At 37.8% G+C, this 25442-nt stretch overlaps 1 protein-coding gene and 1 long non-coding RNA gene across 4 annotated transcripts; one reads left to right on the top strand and one right to left on the bottom strand.

Moving 5' to 3' along the window:
- The first annotated feature begins 1707 nt into the window (after positions 1–1707).
- Positions 1708–25442, top strand: LOC124114560. 3 transcript variants are annotated; one of them, XM_048390250.1, is made up of 10 exons: positions 1708–1897; positions 6801–6946; positions 12950–13060; positions 15231–15572; positions 18778–19059; positions 20627–20770; positions 21437–21544; positions 22871–22954; positions 23611–23724; positions 24645–25442. In XM_048390250.1, the coding sequence occupies exons 3-10, from the start codon at positions 13024–13026 to the stop codon at positions 24704–24706; spliced, it is 1173 nt and encodes a 390-aa protein (XP_048246207.1). In that variant the 5' UTR covers positions 1708–1897; positions 6801–6946; positions 12950–13023; the 3' UTR covers positions 24707–25442. The 3 variants fall into 3 exon arrangements, with proteins under 3 accessions (XP_048246207.1, XP_048246208.1, XP_048246206.1); XM_048390251.1 differs by lacking the exon at positions 6801–6946 and having other exon boundaries at positions 12956–13060; XM_048390249.1 differs by lacking the exon at positions 6801–6946.
- LOC125377294 lies at positions 3476–4271 on the bottom strand. Its single transcript, XR_007219506.1, has 3 exons — positions 4245–4271; positions 3826–4032; positions 3476–3534 (listed from the first exon to the last, which is right to left on the bottom strand). It is a non-coding gene; the product is annotated as an uncharacterized LOC125377294 (long non-coding RNA).

Here is a 25442-nt window from a genome sequence, read left to right as displayed (position 1 = left end):
TAAGAAATAACTGCTAAAAGCAGAGTCCATTGTACGATTCCGACTACATGACGAGCATGTGATTATTAATCACTATCAGATAGTAATGATACCAGGTGTTCGCGAAAGGGGGAGCGTACCATGCCCCATCGGTGCCACCTGCCACAAACACATGCAAAGGCAAGTCAATTGTTCAACTGAAAAACACGGGTATCCACTTTGTATTAACTCCATTTGTGTCAAATACTTTCTCCGACTACAAAGAAAGTCCTTCCTTGATTTTAAGCTTGCCAAAGGGGTTTGACGGTACATTTGCTGGTTCCAGCAATATATCTCTCTCTGTGCGGATCTTATGGTGCTTTGGAAGCAAGTTCATTGGTGGAATTGACAAGTCTTCGGGTTTTAGAGTCAAGTCAAGAGTTGATAGTATGTACTGATGGATTATGCGAATTTCTTCCTATGGCTTCTCAGAAGATTCTTATTCACGTATTATGTTGAAAATTAAGTGTGAGATGCACATGTTTCACTATTTGATAGTGATTACTAAACAATTGCTTATAACTCTTATTCTTATGATAATGGAAATAATCTTGTGTTTTTTATTGTTGAATGGCTCTTTAGACTTCCCTAAACCTTTCACCAAACCTATATTCCCCTTTTTTAATCAATTCTCAAAGAGACGTATTCAATGAGAGAGATATATCAATGTCAATTTTAAGGAACCTTCAACTCTACAGACTTGAGTGAAAATTAAATGTGATCATATAATTAACTGATCATGAAAAATAATAATGACGAAATGGTCTACATGACTTTCTAATTATGTACGAAACAACACACAGAGATGTAATGCATACTTGGGTAAAAATGAAACGTCGCGCCTCGCTATTTCCTTTTATGAAGATAAAGGTGACAAAAAAGATGTTTCATACTGTTTCAAAAGCATTTGTCAATGAATCACTATCAAGACTATTGTACAAATTTGATGGAGAATGAAAATAACAAGACATTTCACCACGACCCGTGTAAAGAACAAAAACATTATTCAGATAAAATTTATATTTTAGAAAGGTATTTGGAAAGAAATTTATTCATCAAAGTAATATGTAGATTTCTTTAATCTTTAATAAGGTTTTGATTATATGCTTCTTCAGAACCAAACTAGCAGAACTCACAGCATGATCATGGTCACTGTTGTCTATTAGTTATATATGTGGATGTAAACACACAGACATAAACACATACACACACACACGCTCTCGGTGTGCCATCTGGTGTTTCATGATGTTCATGTACACGTATATACTTGACGCGATGTTCATAGATTGTTCGAGAAACTAAAAGTTACGCCTCTATACACCTGATTTCCGAGAAGTCGTAGTTTTCCTGGTAATGGATTAAATGGGAACAAGCAGTAGTGTCAAACCTTTCAGAGTGTTCGCAAAGCGATAAAAATGCAGTTAACACAATTGGAATGTTGGAGCATTCACTGCCTTTTGTGTTTGTGTAGCCATGGGTGTGTGTTCACAAAAGCAGGGCGTGTGTACGGCATGAATTGCCGTAAAGCGATACATTAGCTATTCAGTCACTCAGCATGTGGCATATGCATGCATCTTCAATAGCCTGATAGATTTGTATTGCGCCGCATTCAGCTTATTTAACGACGGCTAAGGAATGTACTACTGACAGGTCAACTTTCAAAATCAATTTCAGAGAGAAATATATACCGAGATCGTATGCATGCATGCATTACTTAATTGATAAATTTGCTGTTCCTTGGAAGGTTCCAGCTGTATAAGGTCATATGTCAGAACGAGATCTCGCGAGGTATCGCGGTGTTAAACGAGGATGCGAGATTGCGAGGATGACGAATTGACCCAGTCAACGGAATAAAATCAAGAAGACCTGGCACAGAAATGTGAGTTCTAAGGTTACTACCTAGTCTTGGTGTCATGGTGTCTTTTGATAAGTAATAATGGCATCAATATCAATTGATGTCCAGTCGTCGAGGGAGCAAAGAGGTCTTCCCTCGGCTGTGTTGTGACAAAAACATTACATTGTGAAGGTGTCCACTTCACACCCCAGGTGTGTGCTCGAGATAGGTGTAAGAGTGAGAGTGTAAGAAGCGTACGTAAAAGGAAATAGCGCTAACTCCAGGAATATCAAAATAATTGTTAAATATGTTTATTTGCTGAGAGGTTTAACTGAATGATTGTGTCATCTCACGCAAGAAATATTTCCTGTGGAAGTCAGACTTAGATACTTAATACAACTGACAGACAGACGAATGTATTCAGTATTTCGACATTATGGCCCAGAGGGCAATTCAATTAACAAAATAAAGTTGCTAAACAGGTGACTGACAGGACATTTGCTAATTTACCAACTGTTACACTTCTTATAGAAAATGTGTTTGATAAAGATGGCTACTGACCTAATAGTATTTACATGACATGAGTTAAGAATATTGTGCATGACTTGGTGATGTATGTATGCATTTGCCTTCTTTCTTTGGGAAGCAAAGGCATCGCAGAAAATCAGAACATGGAACTCGTCTTCAATGGACCCATATTTACAATAATAATGTGCAAATAATATTTGAATAGTCTATGTCTTTGTTGTTCCTAATACCTTGTATTTTTAAACAATGTGAAAGAGATTCTAAACTAAGACATCACTCGTAGAATGGAAGCATAATGTGAAAGATCGCGAGAGGATCTAATATTTTTCGACCAGCCTTGAACAAAAATATCATTGAGTCTTTGTATAAAGGCAGAAATAAATTATGACTTATCCCCTTATTACAACATTTTGGGCAATCAAAACATAGGAAAAACTACAGGAAAATAATTCTGTTCTGATGTATGTTTGCCATTATTATCTAAAGATACTAGCGACCCGGTAACACAAGTGATTAATCTGCCACGATTAGAACGAGGACATAAATAAGTTGCACAGATCTTTAAAAGTTTTCAAACTTTAAATTTGATTATTTAACTTTGAATATTAATGGATTTAACATTTAGTGAAGCTCCTCACCTGCATCACTTGGTTGCTAGGAACACCAGCTTCGCACAACTTTTGAACAACATATTTTCTCGGACTATGGTTGGTCAACCTTTTGGCTTGTGGTCCTCCATCTGTCAATCCAGAATCATAATGGTTTATTGGAAAAATGTATTACATTTGTTATATCAAATCTACATTTAGTAATTAAATCAAGTTAGCATCACTGTAGTGTAAACATTCTCATGTATTGATATGAACAACTTACATTTTCTCTTATGATATTGATATTTAGATCATATAGATGGAAAACATAAATTACCTGCTGCTTTTGCCATAGATTTCACGAGGGAACCCAACTTGTTGATCCCTACTTGCTGTCCCCTGAACCACTTCTTGGACTTATTCATGTCTGTACAAGCTGCTGTATAAAAGAGATCAGTTTCCTTCATGTAGTGTGTTGGCCTCAATTCTGAATACTTTTTGACTATCCTTACAGGACAACGTTCTTGGTTCTCCTTGGTAGCCCACATCTTTGGCTCAACTTGTCTGTAAGCCAAATACATGATAGATAGAAATAGTTGAAGTATCTTTCACATCATTGATGATCTATTTTACTGATTAATTAAAGATTTATTAGTGTAAGGTCACTCATTATAATTCATATGAGTTACATTTCTTCGGGCCATAAAACCTACCAGAAGATGATTTCAAATTACAGTAAAATCAATTTTATTTAAGTATATTTCAAACAATTGAATATTTTGGTTTTGTTGCGCATTAAGTTGTATTTATATAATATTCATACTAACAAATCATCACCAAATTTATTTTCCTTACCTGATATTATTTGGATCTGCTCCACCTCTTGTTTTTGTAGATCGCTCACAGAAGGCGACATAATCGTCGCCATTACCGTCCTGCTTCAGTTTCAAATCGCCCCACTTCATATCATGGTGCTCTTGCACTCCTCTCATACAAAGTATATGGTATTGTTAAACCATACAGTGTGCAGGAGCGCCTCCGGTGTGTGTGATCCCAGTTGACCTGAGGGAGGGAGGGAGACTTTATATCAGTAAAGAGAACACCGGCCCATTATACATTACATACAGACCTTTTATAAAATACATGTGAAGAGCACCATTTTGCTCGTTACAAAAGTTTTAGCTGTTTTCATATATTTTTCATGGCAACGAATTAATTGTCAAAGGATATTTGGATGTTAAGAGCTTAATAAATTTATCATAACATGGATTTACCTGATGAGTAAAGCCTGTCGACTTCATTCTCTCTGAGGCATTCCGCTTTACCAGGTGTTTCCTCTCCCACTTCTGTTCAGTTCCATTTGTTTGGAAGCAATGACCATATTAAGCTGGGAGAACTCCTCGCTCCTAATGAGACAGAAGGTGTAATTATGTTCCCTCAGATGTCGGTTGAATGATGATAACATTCCTGTAAGTAAAATGTCTTTAAAAACTTGAAGATAAGCATGCTTCATAAAATAATAATGTGATATTAAGTGCATTATCCTAATGTAGAATAAATCAAACTTAAAATCATCATAACAATACATTTATATTTAGATTTGAATAATTACTTTGAAATTTAAGATGTTCAAATATTATGTGCCATCTATTAGACTATCAATAAGATTGTTCCTAGTTTTGGAATATATACTGTACATTGCTATCAGAATGACAGTTATTGAATGATGTGGATGTTTATCAAAATATTAAACTTCAATTTCTTTATCATGTTTGTTAACACCTGGAAATGTTATAGTGAAAACTTGCCAATCTGAGACCCATGTTTTTATAATATTGGATATTACTTTAATAATGTTTCTAAAGTGCGTAATTTTACCTTTAAGGGATGATGGTTCATAGTTTTCACCGTTACTTTTCCTGGCATCCGTAAAAAACTTGCAAAGGTGACTGTTAAGTCTGTGTGGAGGGATGGATTGAAGGGGTCTTGTTTCTCCTCTATTTTTCTCTAACCACTTGACAAGTGTTGTCATGTTGGAATTAGTTTCCTTGGCTGTGTTCTTATTTTCTTGTGCCTTGATGAATTGCTGTATTTCCTCCTTGCTAGATGACATCCAGTTGTTGAACTCTTCATCAAACTCATCATCTGAAGCATCTAGTCTAACATCTACAAATAAACATTAGATTTAAAAACAGTTATTCATCGATTTAGATACTCAACAGCATTGACTTTGACAGTAACTTTAATTTCTGCAAAATGATGATTATCAAATATGATTAACCTAAATGGATTGAAAATCTGTTAATACTGTATGTATATTGGATTTACTTATGATTTATATGTGTATATTTTATTGTATATATTTATACTTGTGATAGGTCATGGTTAGGGACTCGGCAAGCCTCGTTCCTAAGTACCCAACCCAACCAAAGTAACCAATTTTTCAGAATTTCAAAAAAAATAATTATGTCATATTTTTATCTTTGAATGGAGAGCACTCTCTTGATCTTTTCTTTGATCCGTTCCTTTCTTTAGCTCTTGAGTTTCTACCTAAAATAATAATATAACTGCTTCCTATAAGAAATCAAAATAGTTAAGAAAAAAAATAATACATATATTACTTTCTTGAGTTTTCATAGATCAAGGTACTTATAACTTAATACATTCAAGTTTAAATATGGTTATGTTGTTTGTTTGTTTTCTAAAGGAGCTTCAAAATTTTCCAGAAATAGTATGTTTAAATAAATGAAGTCTTCAAGTTAAAAAAAAGGCCAAAATAAATGAATTATATTGATCTGGATAAACTCTACCTGTTGTAAGGGGAGACAACTGCTATGTTTTGGACGCCGGGTTACACAAACGATCGATCGGCTCTAGATCAACACTTCGTTTATAACGTGACATTGCTTATGTATTTGATGGTTATTTTTTTTAAATACCAAAAACAATATGTAGTTTATCAGTATTTTTACATAAATTAATTGACTGTTTCATTAGCTGTTTTATTAGCATTGAAAACGCCCAATAAAGAATCTACCGGAGTGGCTCACCTGGTCCCTTATATCAAAGCGGTATCTCGCTCCAGTCACCGTCTTCCCATTCTGCGACTGTATCTCGAACATTGGGAAGCTGAAATTCTCTGATACATCTCTACATATCACACCCCTTCCTCCCCCACACATTTTCACTTGATCACCAACTTTTGGAGATTAAAACATCGTCACTACGGTGGGGCCTAATGTTTTGACAGCTGAGTATTCCCTGCACCAGACGACCTCGGGAATCCCCGATTCGAAAATAGTGCCAGCAATAATTTTTAGACAGCCAATCAAAACACGATGACACAGCTCTCCACTCTCAGCCAGACAATCAGATTGCATAAATAAAAATAAACCACTGCGAATAAACCACTGCGAATAAACCACTGCTGGCCATTGGAGATCAAGCCCTGTTATTGGAGAAAAGAAACTTCATCAGAACCAACCGGGAGATAATCAGATCCGTCATTAAAAATAAAGTCAGGTTCACTCGCCGTAATTGCATAAAAGTCACCAAAAAAATATAAACTTGCTTGGTTTTTGTAACTTTAATGAAGATACATTTATCCCAGTGGCTGTAGATTCTTTGAAAGCAAGCCTCGTTCCTAAGTACTCAACCCAACCAAAGTAACCAATTTTTCAGAATTTCAAAAAAAATAATTATGTCATATTTTTACCTTTGAATGGAGAGCACTCTCTTGATCTTTTCTTTGACCCGTTCCTCTCTTTTGCTCGTGAGTTTCTACCTAAAATAATAATATAACTGCTTTAAAGAAGATACATTTATTCCAGTGGCTGTAGATTCTTTGAAAGCAAGAAGAGATATCCCTCCGAATAGAGACTGATAAGCCTCGAGAGTATCTACCAACTTTGTGCCGTCCCCATGCATTACATACCCACTTGTCAAGCCAAAGACACGTAAAGCTGAAGAAACACTGGTAGGTTCTTGAGGAATCTATTATCTGTACTTCTCGTTGTTACAGAACTTCACTCCTATTTCATGAACTGCCTTAGGAGTTTTCTTCAAATTACCAAAGTCCAACTTGTAGACTATTTCCTATATTTCATCATCATTCACTTTCTTTTGAATTTTACTTAAACTCAGCTTGGTAGTGGGTGCCAACTTTATTCTGTCCATCAGCAGCATCTGTAACACCATTGACATCTGTACCACAGATGGCAGCATGTCCATCAGTGAAACTGTGAAACTTTAGACCTTTAATCATCATGTCTCTTACATTAAGTCACTAAAGAGGCACGGTACTTATACACTACATTGACAGCCTCATAGATCGCAATTCCATGGCATTCTTTCATTTTGACATTCTCATCATGCAGGATTCTTTGAATTTCGTTCAAATCACATTTTCTGTGTCCAGATTGGCTTCTTCCAGGGAAGTTGTACAGGTCACTGAGAGTCTTCTAAGAGTCCATCATGAATGATATGTTCTTTGAAGCTTGGGATGTTGCACGATTAACTGCCAACACTGTGGGGGACGTATCCGTGACTCTTGTAGCAACTTCATGGTGTCTTCCAACCATCACAGAGGCTCCATCTGATCTAAACCCTTTCACTTTACTGATATCAAGGCTTTCCTCTCTGAAACACTTTTCATTGACATTGAAAATTGCTTCTGCATCTGACTTAGAATCCACAATGGTAGTGTTTTTTCGAAAATGTGTTTGTGGCGTGAATGATGCATCCACTATACAAGCATACACCGTCATCTGCATACACACTGCAATATATGTAAGCACTGTAATAATCTCCCATTAACCTAAATAGAGAAACATATTAGCTTCTCTAATCTTGCTTAAAATCTCTCCACGCATAGCTCAAGCCAAACATGCCTGAAACTCCTCTCCTGCTGATCTTATAGTGTATGTAGCATTTTACGCACCCGCTAATTTCATGATAGGACCCTATTCCTGTAATGTCTGAAGTTAATAAAACGTTCTTAAGGGTATGTCCTCTTTGGTCAGAACACAGACCTCAAAGCTGCAATCACACTTTCATCACATGAGTTTCTGCTTACCACATCACGTGCAACCTGGAATAGAATGTATGGAGAAGACTATCATATGTACTCCTAATTAGCACCACAGGAACTACTAAAAATAATCAAATAATGAATATGCTAAACAGTAGGTAGAATAGTAGAAGCATATTGAAAGAAGTTTTACTAACTTGACAAAAGTGCCAGTATATATGTAAAACTTTCATAAACTCGCTAGTATAATAACTTGTATCTTGAGTCTAAAATTGTGATTAATTAGTAAAATCCATAACCAAGATCACATGTGACTTACTTATATAACAAAAATAAGGACAATATTACCATTTGTAGTTGAATACACCAACACACGCTGAACTTACATTACCTAGAAGAGCTGCAAACATATATCTGACATTGCCTCTGAGTTGTTTGACTCAAGGAACTGCACTCTATCTCTCAATATATCATTTTCAGAATGATTCAAGAATCAAGATTCAAGATTCTTTATTCAGTATTTGGGGCCATGTGGCCTAGAGTACAATTACAATAACAATAAATGCTGCGTCACGTGATGTCAGGAAAATAAATACAAGTAGTCTTATTTCACATTAAATAAATGATTTAAGTATAAGGCCAAAGCCTTTACAATGTCGATATTTTTGGAGTTGAGTGGATTACATAAACTGTGATTATCATGATGGACATTGGATAACCAAAGCAAATTGTCGTTTCTGACAGAAGAATATTTTGAACATATAAACAAAACATGAAATTCATCCTCTAATTGCCTCCCTTTACAGTGGGTACATAGATATAGACTTAAGTCTTCATTTGTATGTTTTGACTTTCGTAGCATGTTAACCTTAAAACCGTGTAGCGATATTCTTAATTTACAATATGCTCTCCTGAGTGATTTATTCGTGAGATTATTGTTGTAAAAAAACTGGCTGTAAAAGTTATTTCAAATTTGCATAATGTGACAGATATTTTGATAAAGAAATAGAGTCATGCCACTATTGAGAATACATATCACTCAGCCTTTGTTTTATTTTTAGTAAAAATAGATTTTCATCGCCAATATGTTGAGAGATCCATACAAATGAAAAGCCTGAAGAAAACAAAATATATCTTACATCAGACACCCATGGTGTGTTTATCATTATCATCTAACTGTTTAAGTAGATTATAACGACATGGATTCATACGTAGCAATCTCAACCAGTATTTAAGTACCCTTATTTTGCTAAACACAAAAATATTTAATCGCCCAGTTTCACCAAGAATAGCTTTATTAGAGGCATTTTTTCCGAAAGATACTTTTTAAAATAGGACGTATGTACTTTTTCTATACGTTCATAATTTTTTGCCCCCTAGATTTCAACCCCATGAAGTAATATAGGAGCAATCTTACAACCAAACATTGTACAAGCTGTTTCGAATGTTATATAGCTATTTCTTTTGAAAGCATGATAAATGGCTCTAGTGGCTTTAGAAGCCTGTGATGCTAGGCTTTTACAGGCCATTGACTAGATTAGCCTTGAGGAGAAAAATACTCCAAGATACTTGTAGTAAGTGACAAGTTTTACATTTATAAAACCATAGAACCATTTTTCATTTTTTCGTATAATGCCACCGTTTCGGAATACAATTATTTTTGTTTTATCAAGATTCACACTTAGGCCCAAGGTAATGCAAAATGTTCTTAAGATATCTAATTGTCTTTGTAGACCAATAACTGTATATGAGAACATAGTCACATCGTCGGCAAAAAGTAGTAGCATAATATCTGCAATACTTTCTGAAACAAACACACCATGACAACACGTTTTATAAATGTCAGTTACAAGCTCATTAATAAAGCAGATAAACAGAAGTGGGCTTAAGATACAGCCTTGTCTTACACCAGAGCTAGTTGTAAACAAATCTGTTCTATCTTTGTCTGTTTTTACACAAGCCTCAACAGCAGAATACATACTAGCTAAGACATCATACAACTTGCCATGGCAACCTTTTTGTAAGAGCATATATAATATTTTTTTTCCTTTCCAGAAAGTCAAAGGATTTCTTGAAATCAATGAAAGCACAATAAAATCGCCCCCCTCGCTTTGTTAAATATTTGGTGCAAAGGTCCTGGAGTGTTGAGTGTGAAAATGCTGAATAGTTGGATCTGAATCCAGCTTGTGCTTCATGTCTTAAATCGTTTATATCCATCCATGATCGTAGTCTTTTATCAAGTATTGACGTGAATAATTTCCCAGTTGCATTTAGCAGGGATATTCCTCTATAATTGTTTGGGTCAGAGGTAACACCAGATTTATGTATAGGTATTATAAGTCCAATGTTCCATGCTTCAGGAAATATACTGGTATCTAATATTTTATTAAATAAAGGTGCCAAGTATTTAATAAGAATTGTTTCTGAAATTCTGGAGGGATTCCATCTTCATCAGGTGATTTCCTGATTTTTAATTTTTTTAACGCTACAGCTACTTCTTCATCAGTAATAATATCTGATAACAACTCATCTGTAAAGGGTAAGCTATCACAATTATCACAAGAGTGACTGTCAATGAATTCATTTACAAGTACATTAGAGTAGAGTTTCACAAATCTTTAAAATATGACTGAAGAGCATCGGGAGATATTGCACATTTAGAGTGTTTGTTACATAAAATCCGTTTAAGGGAGTTCCAAAATGTTTTACAATTACCATGTTTTGCAGCATCTTTCAAATCTTCAACTATTTTACCATCAAATTGTTGTTTTTTCTGACCACAGCATATTTTGAATTTTCTTTTGGCTGTAACATATTTTTGCAAATTTTCATTACATTTGAACTGCTTGAATAAATTAAGATACCTATATTTTTCCTTTGTCAGTTGAGTACATTCATGGTCAAACCCAATTGGTTGACTTCTGGATTTATTGTTGAATAGTGTACAAAAAACTTAAGAAGAACAAGCAATGTGGATCAGTATATCTCCCAATGTCTTGACTGCAGTATTTACATCTGTTTGTAAAGCTGTGTAAAATTCTTCAAATATATCAGTAGACTGTAGTAATTGTTTATATTTCTAAGCATGTTGATAGATTAATTTGTATCTAGGAATGGGTGATACTGTTGTTATATGGTCAGTATTAGAAATCACATTATCAAACATGTGAGACATAGTACAGATCAGAGGGATGTGGTCTGAATCTGTTCTTGAACACACTTTGAGATCTACCAGTTTGGGGAATATGTCTGTTGACACAAGGAAATAGTCTACAACACTTGTGCCTAGATGCGAGACAAAAGTGAAATTGCTTGGAATGTCAGACTTCATTCTACCATTAACAATATGATTACCAAATAACTTGCATAATTCAAGTAGACAAATTCCATAAGTATTCACATCTATATCACAAACATCCCTTGGAAGGTTAAATGAGTCGCTGGTACAATCTTCAGAAATAGGGAGGTTATTTGTACTGTCATCTCGAATAAAATCCTCTCCATGTCCTACTCTCGCATTGAAGTCCCCACATAATATTATTTACACTCATCACCATAATCATAATTTATATGTAATAATTATTTCTCTATTTCCCCCTTGTCCTCTGTAATGCCATGGACGATGAGGTTATTCCGTCGTGACTGTGCCTCGATGTTATCCATTCCCAGGTTCATATGATGTAGTTTGGATCTAAGATCTCTGTTCTCAGTCTCGAGTGCCTTCATCTTCTGGTCCAAGTCGAATGTAAACAAATCCACTTTCCTATCAAGGGAGGTAATTTGGTCCTCTAGTGAGAACAGCGTTTTGGCGAGGTCTTCCAGCATCGTTGATCTCTCACATTCTATGCTGCCGCTGATATTCCTGGATGAAAGACGAGATTGTACAGTGTCACTTTGTTGGGGTGTAGGTGGTCCCGGGTTCAACTCCACATCCCCAGCTGCTATCAATAACGTAAGTGTCAGTACTGCAAGGCGTACACATAGACGTAACCCGTTTGGTGTTCTTATACCGGGGTGCACATAGAGCCCCTTCGCTTGCCTCTTGGGCAGAAAGTTCACATTTTCTGCCTCAACACCTCAGTAGTGACCCCCATCTTGTTCCAGAGCCTTCTGTGTGTCCTTATCCACTTGCTTAACCTCAAAACCCAACTTAATTTGTATTATATCAGTTATAAACTCTGATTTTCAGATTGAGGCACTCGTAACTGGTCATTGAAATCACTCGCAAAACGATCGATCTTGTCATTCAGGCTTGTCAGTGCCGCTTGTTTCGCTTTCCGTCTGGCTGTGGAGAAGTTTAACATTGTCGGCTCACGTCAGTATCAGATAATCTCGTCTGCATTCTATTCATTGCGCTGTGTGGTTGTGTCAGGGTTCTGGGACCAGGATGTGTTTCAACATCACCGCTTACAACCAACAACGTCAGAAACAACACTGTTAATCTCAGTGGTAGACGTGTTCCCGTACGTGGCCGTAAAACGGGGCAAGTAAATAAATGTTTCACTCTCGATGCACAAAAGCTTTTTGTTGCTCGTCTCCATGCCTCCCTACACACACGCATATATCACAAACAGTGTTTGATGCATTACGGCATATATGGGTACAATGATGTATATTTGCAATATTGTGGCAAAGTTGCTACGATGTCTGCCTGGGTTGAATAGTCACGAGACCATAATAACTAATACGTACAACTGATGCATTGCGCCAAGTGCCTAAGCTTTGAGTTGACAAGAAATTACGACCATCATTTGAACGATAGCATAAAATTATTCATTTATCTTAGACTCTTTATCAGAACACATGTAAACAGCGATAATACAATAACTTGTAAGAAATAATCACCGTTGTTTCTATAAATTCTTTGAAGTTGGAGTACTAAGTAAGGATGAGATATATGGATGAACAACTTGTTTTTATGTTTCTTCAACGTTGTTTCTATAATTTCAGAATCAGGTTCCACTTCAGAGGATCAGTTAGCTGAGAAGTTCCATACTTGAAACATCTGGGATTTTTAAGAAAACATGCAACCAATGAAGCTTGGAGCATTGTTCCTGCTACGTAAGTTTTCGACTTATGTAATAAACTATACAACATATATGATAGTAGCATAATTTTGGGGCCGTAATTATCAAACAACTTAATTTCGAGTTGTGAAAAGTTTCTGAAAGCAGACTTGCCAAGTTTAAAACTGATGTTTGTATTGAGGTCGAATTCTAAAACTTAACTAAGTCTACAATCGGAAATTGAGTCATTTTTACTGATTACGATTATTTGATCGCTAGGGACTATCCCAGCTATTTGTAGCCGAGCAATGGTACTCATTTTACTAACAGCGAACCCGTGAAGATCTTGAGAAGAATAGGTCTTCAGCAACCCATGCTTACCGTAGGAGGCGACTATGCTTGTTGTAAGAGGCGAGTAACGGGGATCGGGTGGTCAGACTCACTGACTTGGTTGATGCATGTCATCGTATCCCAATTGCGAAGATCGATGCTCATGATGTCAATCACTGGATTGTCTGGTCAAGACTCGATTAGTTACAGACCGCCTTCATTTAGCTGTGCGTCGTTAAACGGCAAATAAAGAGCGAGAGGAACGTTATTCGGGGAGATGAACAAGCAACGTACCATGACTGAAGAGGCGCCCAAATTGGATCAGGAAGGAGTATCTATTGTTAGCGACATCCCCCCTTTACATGCATATACTTTTCCCATATAATCATATTTAACATAACCCAAAAGTTCTGATCCACAATTTAAAATAGGCATTATCTTTGCATCACAATTTTGAAAGTAAGATTTACACTTTGACACCAATACTTTATAAACAGTTGCGGATTTCTAACTATTCTAACTCAAAGTCCAAGCTTATTCTGACAAAAATGTAATTATTTTTTTCCAAAATTAACAGTGTTATTCAATACCAGCTTAAAAAGAGTTTCTCTGCAATAATTTAATCGGTTTACAGGGGATGGAGAGATAAACTAGTGGGCAAAAGAAAGTATACACACGTTTCATGGTCAATACAATGATCACAAACAAGAGAACGTTATTCGATGATGTATTCGCTAATAGGGTCACATGCGATAGTCCATGCACAATGTCAGTGCGAAACTCAAAACAGGTGACGTGTACATCATGTTTACATGAACATGGGGGTAGGCAGATCACAGATCATAGGAATGTTCAGAGTCAACCAGGTACTGCCTTGATAGGTTTGTGGTCTTTAACGGATACCTAGTTCGCTCAGTAACGAGTATGACCACCCTGAGCACTAATGTACGCCATTGAGAATCCGATTCCATTCAATTCTTACAGCGTCGGCAAGCTGTTGCTTGTTTACTGGTTGGTGTGGACATATTCGGATCTGACATTTCAGATGATCCCATAAGTGTTCAATTAGGGGGGGGGGGGGGGGGGGATGTTTGGGGGAGAAAATCAATGTATAACTGTATACTTTCTTTTGGCCATGAGTTAACAACGCAGTTTACTAAACAGGGGCGATAATTTAGTAATGTCAAACATCTTTACAGATGATTTCAGAACCATAATGTTACATTCTAGGAGTGCCAGTGGGTATTTTTTTCATCTAAGCAGGTACTAAAACTGCACAGTGGAGCATTGAAGGTGCACTGTCAGAAACCCATTCGTTAGGGTGATCGGCACTGAAGGCTCCCTAGAAATACGGCATAGTCAGAGAACCTACATGTGCGCTGCTAGTACATATCCCCGATAACGTTTTTCTCGCTCGTAGTAAAACGGGTTGCATCCATCCGCTAATACGGGTGGTAACATTGTGGACTTTGCTAAGTTTTAGACACTTCATGAGTATCAACTTCATTTATGACGATGTGTAGGTACAAATTATGATATATATGGGCTTTGTTGTTATATATGACAAAGTGGGTGCGTCTGATAATATCATATCTTCAGTGTGTGTGTTTTTTGTGCTATTCAGTTTGGCTGACAATTAATATATAAACGTAATAGGATATCTTTACTGTATGAACCTTAGCGTTTTATAGCACTGTATTGGTGTATGTGATCATATGTTTTTATGGTGTATCTATTAATGTGTCGGTATACATGAAATTTTGTGAGCCATAGGTCCCTATTACACTAGATATAATAGATCATCTTACATTGTCTTCACTGTATTAACGATGTTGTTATATAACACGATGTTATACAAACGATAGATGCATAACATCATAATATTGTCTTTACAGCTTGGGTTATTGTGTTATATAACAAAACGCCAGTTGAAGCCAACCCTATTCCCGTGATCATCACCTGCTATAGTGATCGCAGATTTTATCCTGTCTTCGCACTATCGCTTATTATGGGCAATATCACCATCACTGTGGACAATAAAACCCAAACGAAAACATCCTCTACAGACCTGTGGAATCTTTCAGTCAGTTGTCTTTTTGACAACGGAACATACCTTGTAGGAAAAGGACAGATTGACTGTAGCTTGGTTGGTGCTATCAAGTGTGAAGGATATGGTTTGCTTGAAACGGAGTATAAGCATGTGCCATCCAAACCAGAATTCGAGTTTGAATTTGACGGTAAGACTTTAGACATATCTTTTGTATGATAATCTGCCTCCACCTCAAAATGTACTTACGTTTAGTCTGTTTAGGCGATCACGTCCTTCACGGTCTTCCAGTATTGAAAAATGCACACGCACACACATTGATGTCCAAAATAATGCAGCAAAATATGTCATCTGTTGTCTTATGTTATGAATCATGTGACAAACAAGAGCTTGTTAAGAGTAAGATTAAATGATGTGGCTGCATCTGATAACTTTCAAATGTATGAGGGAAGCCCAAAATGACACACGTGGTACACAATAACATTTCTAGTTTAGATTTGTTAGTTTGGTTTGCTTTTGTTTATTGTTTATGTGCTTTCTATTGTTTCAAATTAGCAGACATATTTTGAGGGTTTGTTCATGTAAACGCGACCGCCTCCGTGGTCTAGTGGTAGAGCTTCTGCCAGGAGAGCGGAAGGTTGGAGGTTCGTTTTTGGAGGAAGAAGAACAACAAGAACAAGAACAACAAGAACAAGAAAAAACAAATCGTTTAAATCTAATGAAAAACAATTTTACAGGCAACCAAATTGACCAAATGGCAGTGATGAGAAAAGACTCACCATGGATTCCAGTGAAAACTTTGGGAAACAGTTGTGGTCTAAACCCGGCAACTGTAACCTCGAGGAACCATGGGTAGAGGAATATAATGATTCTGGACACGGAAAAATAAAATCACCATTTTTGTGTTTTTTATTACACCTGATTGCCTGAAAAATGTAATTAAAAAGTCTAAATCTAATACGGTGCCAGGGCCTGAAGGTATTTTGAAACCCGTTTTGGAAACTGTTTCCTTGTGTCCAAACACCATTACTTCACTGTTTTAATTCTTTTGTGGATACAGGGGATGTTCAGCCTTGGTTGTGCAAAGGTCGAACAATACTTCTCCCAAAGTAAGGTGATTTGATTGATCCCCAAAACTTCCGCCAAATTACTTGTCTGAATACACAGTACAAAATATTTACAGGATGCTTACAGATATTGTGTCATCATACTGCACATCCAATGGTATTATTTACATGGAGCAGAAAGGAGCCAGAAAGGGATGTTGGAGTTGTAAGGATCTACTAGTACAGAAAATGATTCTTGAATAGGCTGTATTGGATCGACTACAGAAAAGCTTATGATTCTGTACCACACGTATGGATTTTGAGGTCACTGGAATGTATTGACCTCCCCGTGCGACTACTTGTTTTACTCAAGTCTTTAATGAATTGCTAGTCAACTCAACTTGAGATGTATTCGCAGGGGCAGGTGGTGACTTCGAAACCAATTTCTATTCGAAGAGGAATATTTCAGGGCGATTCTTTTAGCCGTTTGCTTTTCTGCTTGTCATTGAATCCTTTAAGCTTTTTGCTCAGCAAAGAGGAAGGTTATCATCCTGGACCTCAGCACAGATCTCCAACATCCCTTACTCACCTCCTTTACATGGATGACCTTGAACTTTTTGCCAGTGGAGGATCTACACTCAAAAAACAGATTCTGCTTATCGAATCTTTTTCTAATGATATCGAGATGTCCTTTGGACTCGACAAATGCAACATTCTTCATTTGAAACGTTGCAAGGTAGAAGAGAGAGGATCAAGCAGTTTACTTGGAGGAGTAGTTATTGACCATCTTGTGGAAGATCAGGCATATACGTACTTAGGGATGCAGATTAGGGATGCAGATTAGAGACAAACTCCAGAATACCTATATCAAGGACAAACTTCCGGCAGAGTACAAATGTAGACTTAAGAAAATCTTGAGTTCAGAGCTGAACGCTCGCAATAAAGTCAAAGCCACAAATACTTATGATGTAACCGTCCTATCGTATTCTTTTGGTGATGTTGATTGGACGAAACAAGAAATTCAGGGTATTGACACCCTCACACGAAAAATCATGTCAGACAATAGATCCCACCACCCTCACTCTTCCCTCAATCGCTTATATTTACCAATCATTATGGGAGGGCGTGGTTTGATTAACGTTGGGGCTCTTCATGATAGAATTTTTTTGTGCACTTTTGCACACATTTATTTGTCTTATGATCCTCTTGTGAAGCATGTCAGGACTCATGATGAAAACAAGGCATTCCACAGTTTTCAAAGGATTAGGGACATAACCTCAATGTCGGTGTTGATTTTGTTAATTGTTCTGTACTGCCGGACTGTCCAGAAATTATTATCAAGTTGGCCCAGACTCAGTATTTAAAGGAGAGGCTATCTGAACGCCCACTGCACCGGGTTTATGTGCAATCCTGGAGAGTCCTTTGCTTTGATGAAGTCGTCTGGCCTGAACAGTGAGACAGAGGGCTTTCTGTTTGCTGCTCAGGACCAGTCACTTCCCACTCGAAACCGTCAATGTGTGATTTTGCATCAAAATGTAAATATGAAATGTAGATTCTGTAATGAATTTAATGAGACTGTCCAACACATTGTCAGTGGATGCCCAGCTTTGGCACAAACACAGTATCTTAAACGACATGATGGTGTAGCTTGATCATTTTATTACCGTCTTCGCAATGTTTGTGGTTTTGACACAGAGGTCCATCCATCGTACGACCCGGAATATGTTGAGGGCGTCATGGAAAATGATGAATACAAAATTCTTTGGAATAGGCCCATATACGGCCTCAGACATATCCAGGCCAACAAACCTGATCTTGTTCTTTTTGATAATTCCAATGAAATCATTTATATCATTGAATTTACTGTCCCCTTTGACACCAATGTGATTGACAAGAATGAGGAAAAACATGGCAAAATATGCGGACCTCACTTTCGAAATGTCACGCTTGCATCCCAAGTACCAAGTGGTCCGACTCCCCGTTGTTCTCGGTACTTTGGGTTTGGTACCTCCCAATCTGTTGACTGACATTGGAAGAATACCCGGGCTTGCTACCAGGAATACAGCCCTTCTGACAATGTGGGTAATGCAGAAGGCTGCAGTGTTGGGGAGTCTTCACAATCTCCGAAATGTTCTCGGTGGGTTTGACTAGGCAGCGCTTCCGTCTCATTTGCTGTCTGGGATGCGTGTGGAGGGGATAAGGGACCTGAGCTGATGATGAGCTTACCAGCCTGACTGTGCCAGGATCACCGAAACCCCCTTTACTGCATTTTTTATTTTAATCTGTAAATAATAATAATAATGTTTGCACGGTACTCTAATTGAAACTTTACTCTGTTTATCCTCTCAGGCAAAGGGGTCGTCAAAACCAATCGAAAAACGTACAAGTTTCTGACATGTTGGGCTCCCACGGGTGCCGCGGACACAAAGATGTGGTGGCAAACTAGCATGGACGGAACTACGTATACCAATGTTAATCCAGCGAATTATACAGTAACAACTGCCATGCATGATGCGTGTCATGTACGTACATCCAGCGAACTGAAGTACGAGAGCAATACTAAGGCATTCTTTCGGTGTTTGTTTGGAGAAAGAGAAGTGGGTTCTATCCTGGTTGGAGACAGCGATTCAGGTAAGGCTCGTTGGTACTTTCTTTTTTTGTCTGTTTGTTTAACACTGACCACAGCAATGTCCTGGACCAGACTAACCAGTGGTTAATATTATGAGCACTGTCCAAGGCCGTCCGGGTACGATGATACGCAATCAAACAAATCACTGAGTCTGACACCTTTTGATTAAAACGTCAAGTTAAGGTTTTCAGGTGCATTCGTAGTTCTTGTAAATTAGGTGCGTGAGTCGACCATATGATATTCTAGAGGTGGGGTGAAAATCCTACGATTGACTAACAAAATGAACATGTTGAATGCAGCATTCTGCTACAAAATTGTGGATCCCTAATTACAAATTTTACACGTTCAACTATTATATATCTGTATTACGACATAGCAGGTCCTAGTGTCTTAAACACAATTGTTGATTGCGAAAATCAACATGCTGTTACACTATTGATGTGCCGGGGGTAAAGGAGTTAGTCATGGCTTTCGCGAACACCTGGTATCTTCACTATTTGATTGTTTGTTTGTTGTCTAACGCCGCACTCAGCATTGTTCCGGCTGTATGACGGGTGTCTGTAAATTATCGAGTATGGACAAGACAGTGATTGACATCATGTGCATCGATCCACGCAATTTGGATACGATGACCTACATCAACCAAGTCAGCGAGCCTTACCACCCGATCCCGTTAGTCGCCTCTTACTACAATCATAGTCATCTTTTACGGCAAGTATGGCTAAAGACCAATTCCTTCCCCGGATCTTCACGGGTCAGTTATTTGTGATTCCTACTCACATGGTCATGATGTACTTAGAGTTTTCTGGCTTTGTTTTGACGTTATTGTGATATCACATATATGTATGCAATCTTATTCATGTATTAAAAGTGTTTAGTAACTTTGATTTTCACGCAGGGGCGGGTTTATCTAGTACTATGTTGATATTTCTCGTGTATTTATAGTCACATTTGCCACCTACTAATTGTTCATATCTGGTTGTAAATGTAAAGCTTATGGCCAGCCCTATTTTGGTACCTACATCTCCCATATTGCTTGAGTAGTAAGATTGCTACTCGTGTTTTCCTTATTTTAGAAAAGCTCCCTTGGTTTGTCAGTTCTCCCAGCTGTTGTTCTTCGCCAACGTGACTTGATCCTTTAGAATGACTCTCTTTTGGTTACATTTAGCTGATAATAACTACACTATGAAAATTTACGTTTTCTATTATTACTGTATTCTTATGTAAAAACACCCTGGTCCCAGGAGCACAACTACGTGCCACAAACGACCCGAGGAACTTGGCAGGGGGCACAACTCTGTACACCGAAATACACCACGTGCTATTGAACACACACACCCCACACCACACACCACACACCACACACACACCACACACATACCCACACCACACACACCACACCAAACCACCAACACCCAACACCCAACACCCCACTTCCCACGCCCCACATCCCACGCCCCACATCCAACCACCAACACCCAACCACCCACTCCACCATTTGTCAAAATAGGCCCAGCGGCATCCTAATTGCCACCGCATAAAAGTAATTCCACATATTTACATTTGCAGAAACGGAAACAGATCTGAGCCTCCATTTCTTCTGGTCAACAATGACCTGTGTTTACGTCCCGTTAATTTTATCGACAATTCCGGATCTACTCTATGTCCAACTGCCAAGACTGCAAGCACTCTGTCAGACTTCGGATTTCGCAGGTTGGTGTTTAACTATTAACTTTGGTAACAATCCGATTTATAGTAGTTGTCAAGAAATTTTTAAGTAAAAACTGAACGACCCTTCATACACATTCTGAAAAATCTATAACGGTGTGAGTGAGTAAGTTAGTTTAAAGTCGAATGAGTGGGGTGTGTTTTGTACCGTCTCATTTGTCAGGATTGTCAGCTTAATATACGAACAGACTCCAAAGTGGTGCAGGCATTACACGTCATCACTATCTCTGAAACACTTGAGCAGAGGCATCGTGCTTACAAAACCACGACCATCATCAGTGCGAATCTGGTATTCGGAACAACGATCATTGTATCATGGAAAATCGAATGGTCACATCTGTTATTTGGAATAACACTTTCTTGGCGAAGCTACATATTATAGTACTTTTGGGGCTTGAGTCCCATTGAGGTTGAGTGGGTTCGAATCCAGGATGAGACTCAACCCCCCAAAATGTACTTTACTATTAAAAAGGAGTTATCCCAAATATAACATTTGTTACATTTTACCACTTTCTTAATGTCACTGTGTGTTCTGAGGGACACCTGTCGGCACAGCGACGTGCAGCACCTCAGCAAAGTCATAGCAAACGTCGTTGGATGTAAAGTAAATGTTATATGTGTACAGTAAAGAAAGATCCAACATGTTTTCAGAAAAGCTGGAAAAGAAGTTGAAGATCGTTTGTCCACTGCTCCCCTGTATTTGGTTTATGATCTTCCTCATATGGTGGATCATACTGCTTGTTCTTTCGAAGAATAAAGGTATATCTTACTTCTTATATATAGAATACTGTAACTGACTATTTTTAATTGCTATAAAGTTTTCTATTTTACACACAACTTTCAATATTTTATGAAGAAAGGAAAGCATACTGGAGTTTTCTTAATGCTTGACTGGTGAATGCATTTTTTGCAAGAAGAATTATATAGGTGATGAGATATTTGTTTTTGCTGTAGCAAAATAATTTATCAAGAATGGTAATATGAGTATCATATGCAAGTTTCGAGTTTAGGTACACTTTAATTTCTAACCAGAATTCCTTCACAAAACGGCATTCTTCATATACGTGGTTTATGTTTTCAGATTCAGAGACACAAAATTATTATATATCACCATCCATTAACTTCATTTTGAATAATTCCTTTTTGGTATATGGACCTCTATTCATGACTTTGTCCTGGAAATATATTAGTTTAACGCCATTGAAATGAAATGCAGGCCATTGTCCCTCTAACCTGGTCTGGTATACCCTTGTGACTGAAGATTTCTCTCAAAACAGCAGTAGCTTTCGAAGATGTTGTCTCCTCCATGACAAATACTTCAGGAAATTTAGAATGTGCATCTACCATGACGAAGAACATTTCTCCCTTAACAAGCACATTCCGATCCAGCAAGCGGTCAGAGCAGCATCCGGTATTGGAGCAGGGGTGGCTCATACATTTCCAGATGAATGCTCTTTACTGATGAACAAGCCAAACGTAATCAATGCAATCGCAAGTGGAGATGCCTTCTCCCATTGTTACAGTTCTGGAGTCCTTTCCACAAAAGTGTTTTTGTTACAGCACAAGAGTGAAATTCTTATATAGCCAGCATTTTATCTTAATCCTTGAATTACCGTGGAAGGAAATACTTGTTTGAATGTAACGCTTTTCCAATCCCAACCGGTTCGCAATATGAATTCTGATTATTATAAACGTTTCGAAAATCCGTTTGTGGTTTCAACATGAGCAACATTGAAGATGTAACAGATACGCTGTAATGTTTACCGCCACCAAATGATTCGCCTCCAAGATGTCACAGCATACTTTACCAATAAACGCTGCAAGGGGGTCCCTTCATCTCACTGTTTATTTTCGCCACTCAAGATTCGTGTATATTTTGTAATTGTAAAATGTAAATAAATTCACTGTTTGTTCAATTTGGACGTTTCGAACATCGATTCAAAACCATACCATACTCCATATCCCATTCGGTTTCAAATGAAATTAATATGTCTGGAATATGTGTAACAGATCTGACGGGTAAATTAAACAGATGCATTGTCTGATTAAACCATTATTCTAACATTCAAATCAAAATTGTTTCAGACTTCCTGCGCTTCTTCATTCTCGAGGCAGTCGTCTTTTTACTGCACTGTGTCTTCAATATATTTTGCAGCATACCAGCGACAAGTAAGTATGCATATGTACATAACTACGTTTTTAAAACTCTGTCAATATGATAGACCGCCAAGAATGGAGTCTGGACCAGACAAACCAGTGACTGATAATATCAGCTACGTCACACGCCGTCAGGGTACGATGGCACTAGGGCTGGGACGGGTAACTCGGACCGTGGTTAGTCACGTGATATATTGTTTAATGACAAAAATTATCCAGAACTCTATGGTTACACTACAAGACACTAATGTTCGCATGTTTTTTCTGACTATGCACCCATTCCTTCTGATTTTTCATATGGTTGAATAAAGATATAACTTAATTCAACCTCAGTGTATGAATGACCAGATTGTTTAATACGTGTATCTAAATACGTTTTGCCAGGGCTATGATAAAAATGTTCCCAATCGGACATTTTGAGACATCTCCTGAGACCTACAGTGGGTACCCGGGTAGTGTCGGGTAATAGGGGGGTAGTAAATTTGGACCCGTCCCAGCCCAAGATGACAGACAACCAACCAGATCACCAAGCATGACCACTCGACCCTATGACCACTCGACCAACACAGTCGCCTCGCACGACGAACATTTACGGCTGGGGGATATCCCGGATCCCCGTGATGACCAAGGAGTTACAGGTATTATAACATTGTATGATTTGCTTGCAGACGGAACTCATGTCAACAAATGGAGAAGAGCTGTGTGTTTTGCTGTGTCAATAATCCCTGCAGTCTGCTGGGTGATGCTGAGAGGTCAAGCCGTAGACACAAATACAACTCTTGGTAAGTAAAGGCCCTTGCTGTCGTGGTTTCTATCAGGGCATTTCTCAGTATAATTCGTTTAAACTATTTTTATTTGATAACTGTGTTATAAGTAAGTGAGAGTTGTAGGTTTAACACCGCTTTTAACAGTATTCCAGTTATATCAGCGTGTCAGCTTAATGTGGGAGGAAAGCCCGAAGTGATGCAGGCCTCAGACGTTTACCACTTCGGTGAAACCCACGAGCACGGGTATGGTGCTGACAAACCTAGAAACATAATCGGGGCGAAGCGGGATTCGAAGCCACAATCATAGGTTTCTGGTGTGCCCAAGGGACGCAACTCTGCACAGCAAATCGCGGCGCCTTAGACTACTGGGCCACCTGTCCCACGGTGCCTTTTGGATCCATTAGTCCCACATAATGAAGTAATACTTCGAGATCTTTGCCTTCGATATTACTGGATACGTCTTAATATATCACGTCTAAGAACACTCTGATTTTTCATCTTTTCATTTTTTATATTCTATGATTTATTTTGAAATCATAAAATATATATACATCAGCTCTTAGCGAGGGTAAGACCAGACTGGTTCCCTGGGTATGCTGCGCTGGCGCTAGGCTGATCAGTGTAACGCCAGCGCAGCATACCCAGGGAACCAGGCTGGGGTAAGACCGAAGCATAATGCGCTACTGTTACATACACAACGTGACATCCTTCAAACCAGACTTTCAAATAGATCGGGAGAAGAGATTAACTTGACTGTCAATGGAGTGGTGTTTATTTGGGTAGAGAAGATAGACTATTTGCATGTCATTAATGTATGGTTAATATGTTTTTTTCATGCATTCTCATTTCATGTAAACTTCTATTTTCACGACATAACAATTTCATTTTCATGAACTTAAACATTCAGAGCTTAAGTTTAAGTTATTTATTTTCAGAGCTGATCTGGTGGCTCTTTACCGGGGCTTGTTTCATCGTGAACGTGCAGGCCCAGTTGTAATGTATTGTAATGCTTAATGGACTTCTTCATCCCCGCTCAGCTCGTCACATATACAAGCCGCCACATGCGACGAGTGTATCATTAAAAAATCACATTATTTCGGTGAAATATCGGCATTTATTATATACTTGAGTGTGAAAGACTGAGGTGAGAAAAGTAATAATTTAATATTGATATTTCACTGCAATGAACATTGCACTTGGACGGAACTGTTGGTATCGTAAGTGTCTGCCTGTACACAAACTGTTGATTCCTTTTTAAGTTAGTTAAACATTGACAAGGCAAAATAATGACAGATGTTTATTTATGGAGTTAGTAATATCGCTTCTAACTCGTTATGAACAGTAAATTTCTCATTTAACTCGCCAATTGAGACTGTTCGCTTCGCAAAGTGCCAGTTGTATTACTTCACCAGCATGTATTCCTTCGTTTCCAACAGCAGTCTCGTAGCTTTCAAGAATATGTTTTTTAAAGTTGATTTTGTATGTAATCATATCCAAATATATGCTAAAGAATTATAGTGACCTTAAATATGTTTTATTATTTATATTTTTTTAAGATTTTGCAAACTCGGAACTATGTTTTAAGTCGCGTGTTAGGTCAGGAGAATTTGTAATCATAAAAATTCAATTTCCGGTAGAAGAACTACACAAAATGTATATCATAAATAGGATATTCCACGTGTCTCGTGAAATATAGCTATATATTTAAGCAACTTTGTGTGAGTTCATTGGAG

Source organism: Haliotis rufescens, unplaced genomic scaffold, assembly GCF_023055435.1.
Source record: "Haliotis rufescens isolate VD_foot unplaced genomic scaffold, xgHalRufe1.0.p SCAF_88, whole genome shotgun sequence".
Lineage (NCBI taxonomy): Eukaryota > Metazoa > Mollusca > Gastropoda > Lepetellida > Haliotidae > Haliotis > Haliotis rufescens.
Note: the sequence above shows the minus strand (reverse complement) of the source record. Positions and strands in the feature narration are given on the sequence as shown.

Coding starts and splice junctions, on each gene's coding strand:
- LOC124114560 (XM_048390251.1), top strand. CDS start 13,024: ATGCAACCAATGAAGCTTGGAGCATTGTTCCTGCTAC. Junction 13,061..15,230: donor TGGAGCATTGTTCCTGCTAC/GTAAGTTTTCGA, acceptor TTGTCTTTACAG/CTTGGGTTATTGTGTTATAT. Junction 20,771..21,436: donor TCAGACTTCGGATTTCGCAG/GTTGGTGTTTAA, acceptor ACATGTTTTCAG/AAAAGCTGGAAAAGAAGTTG.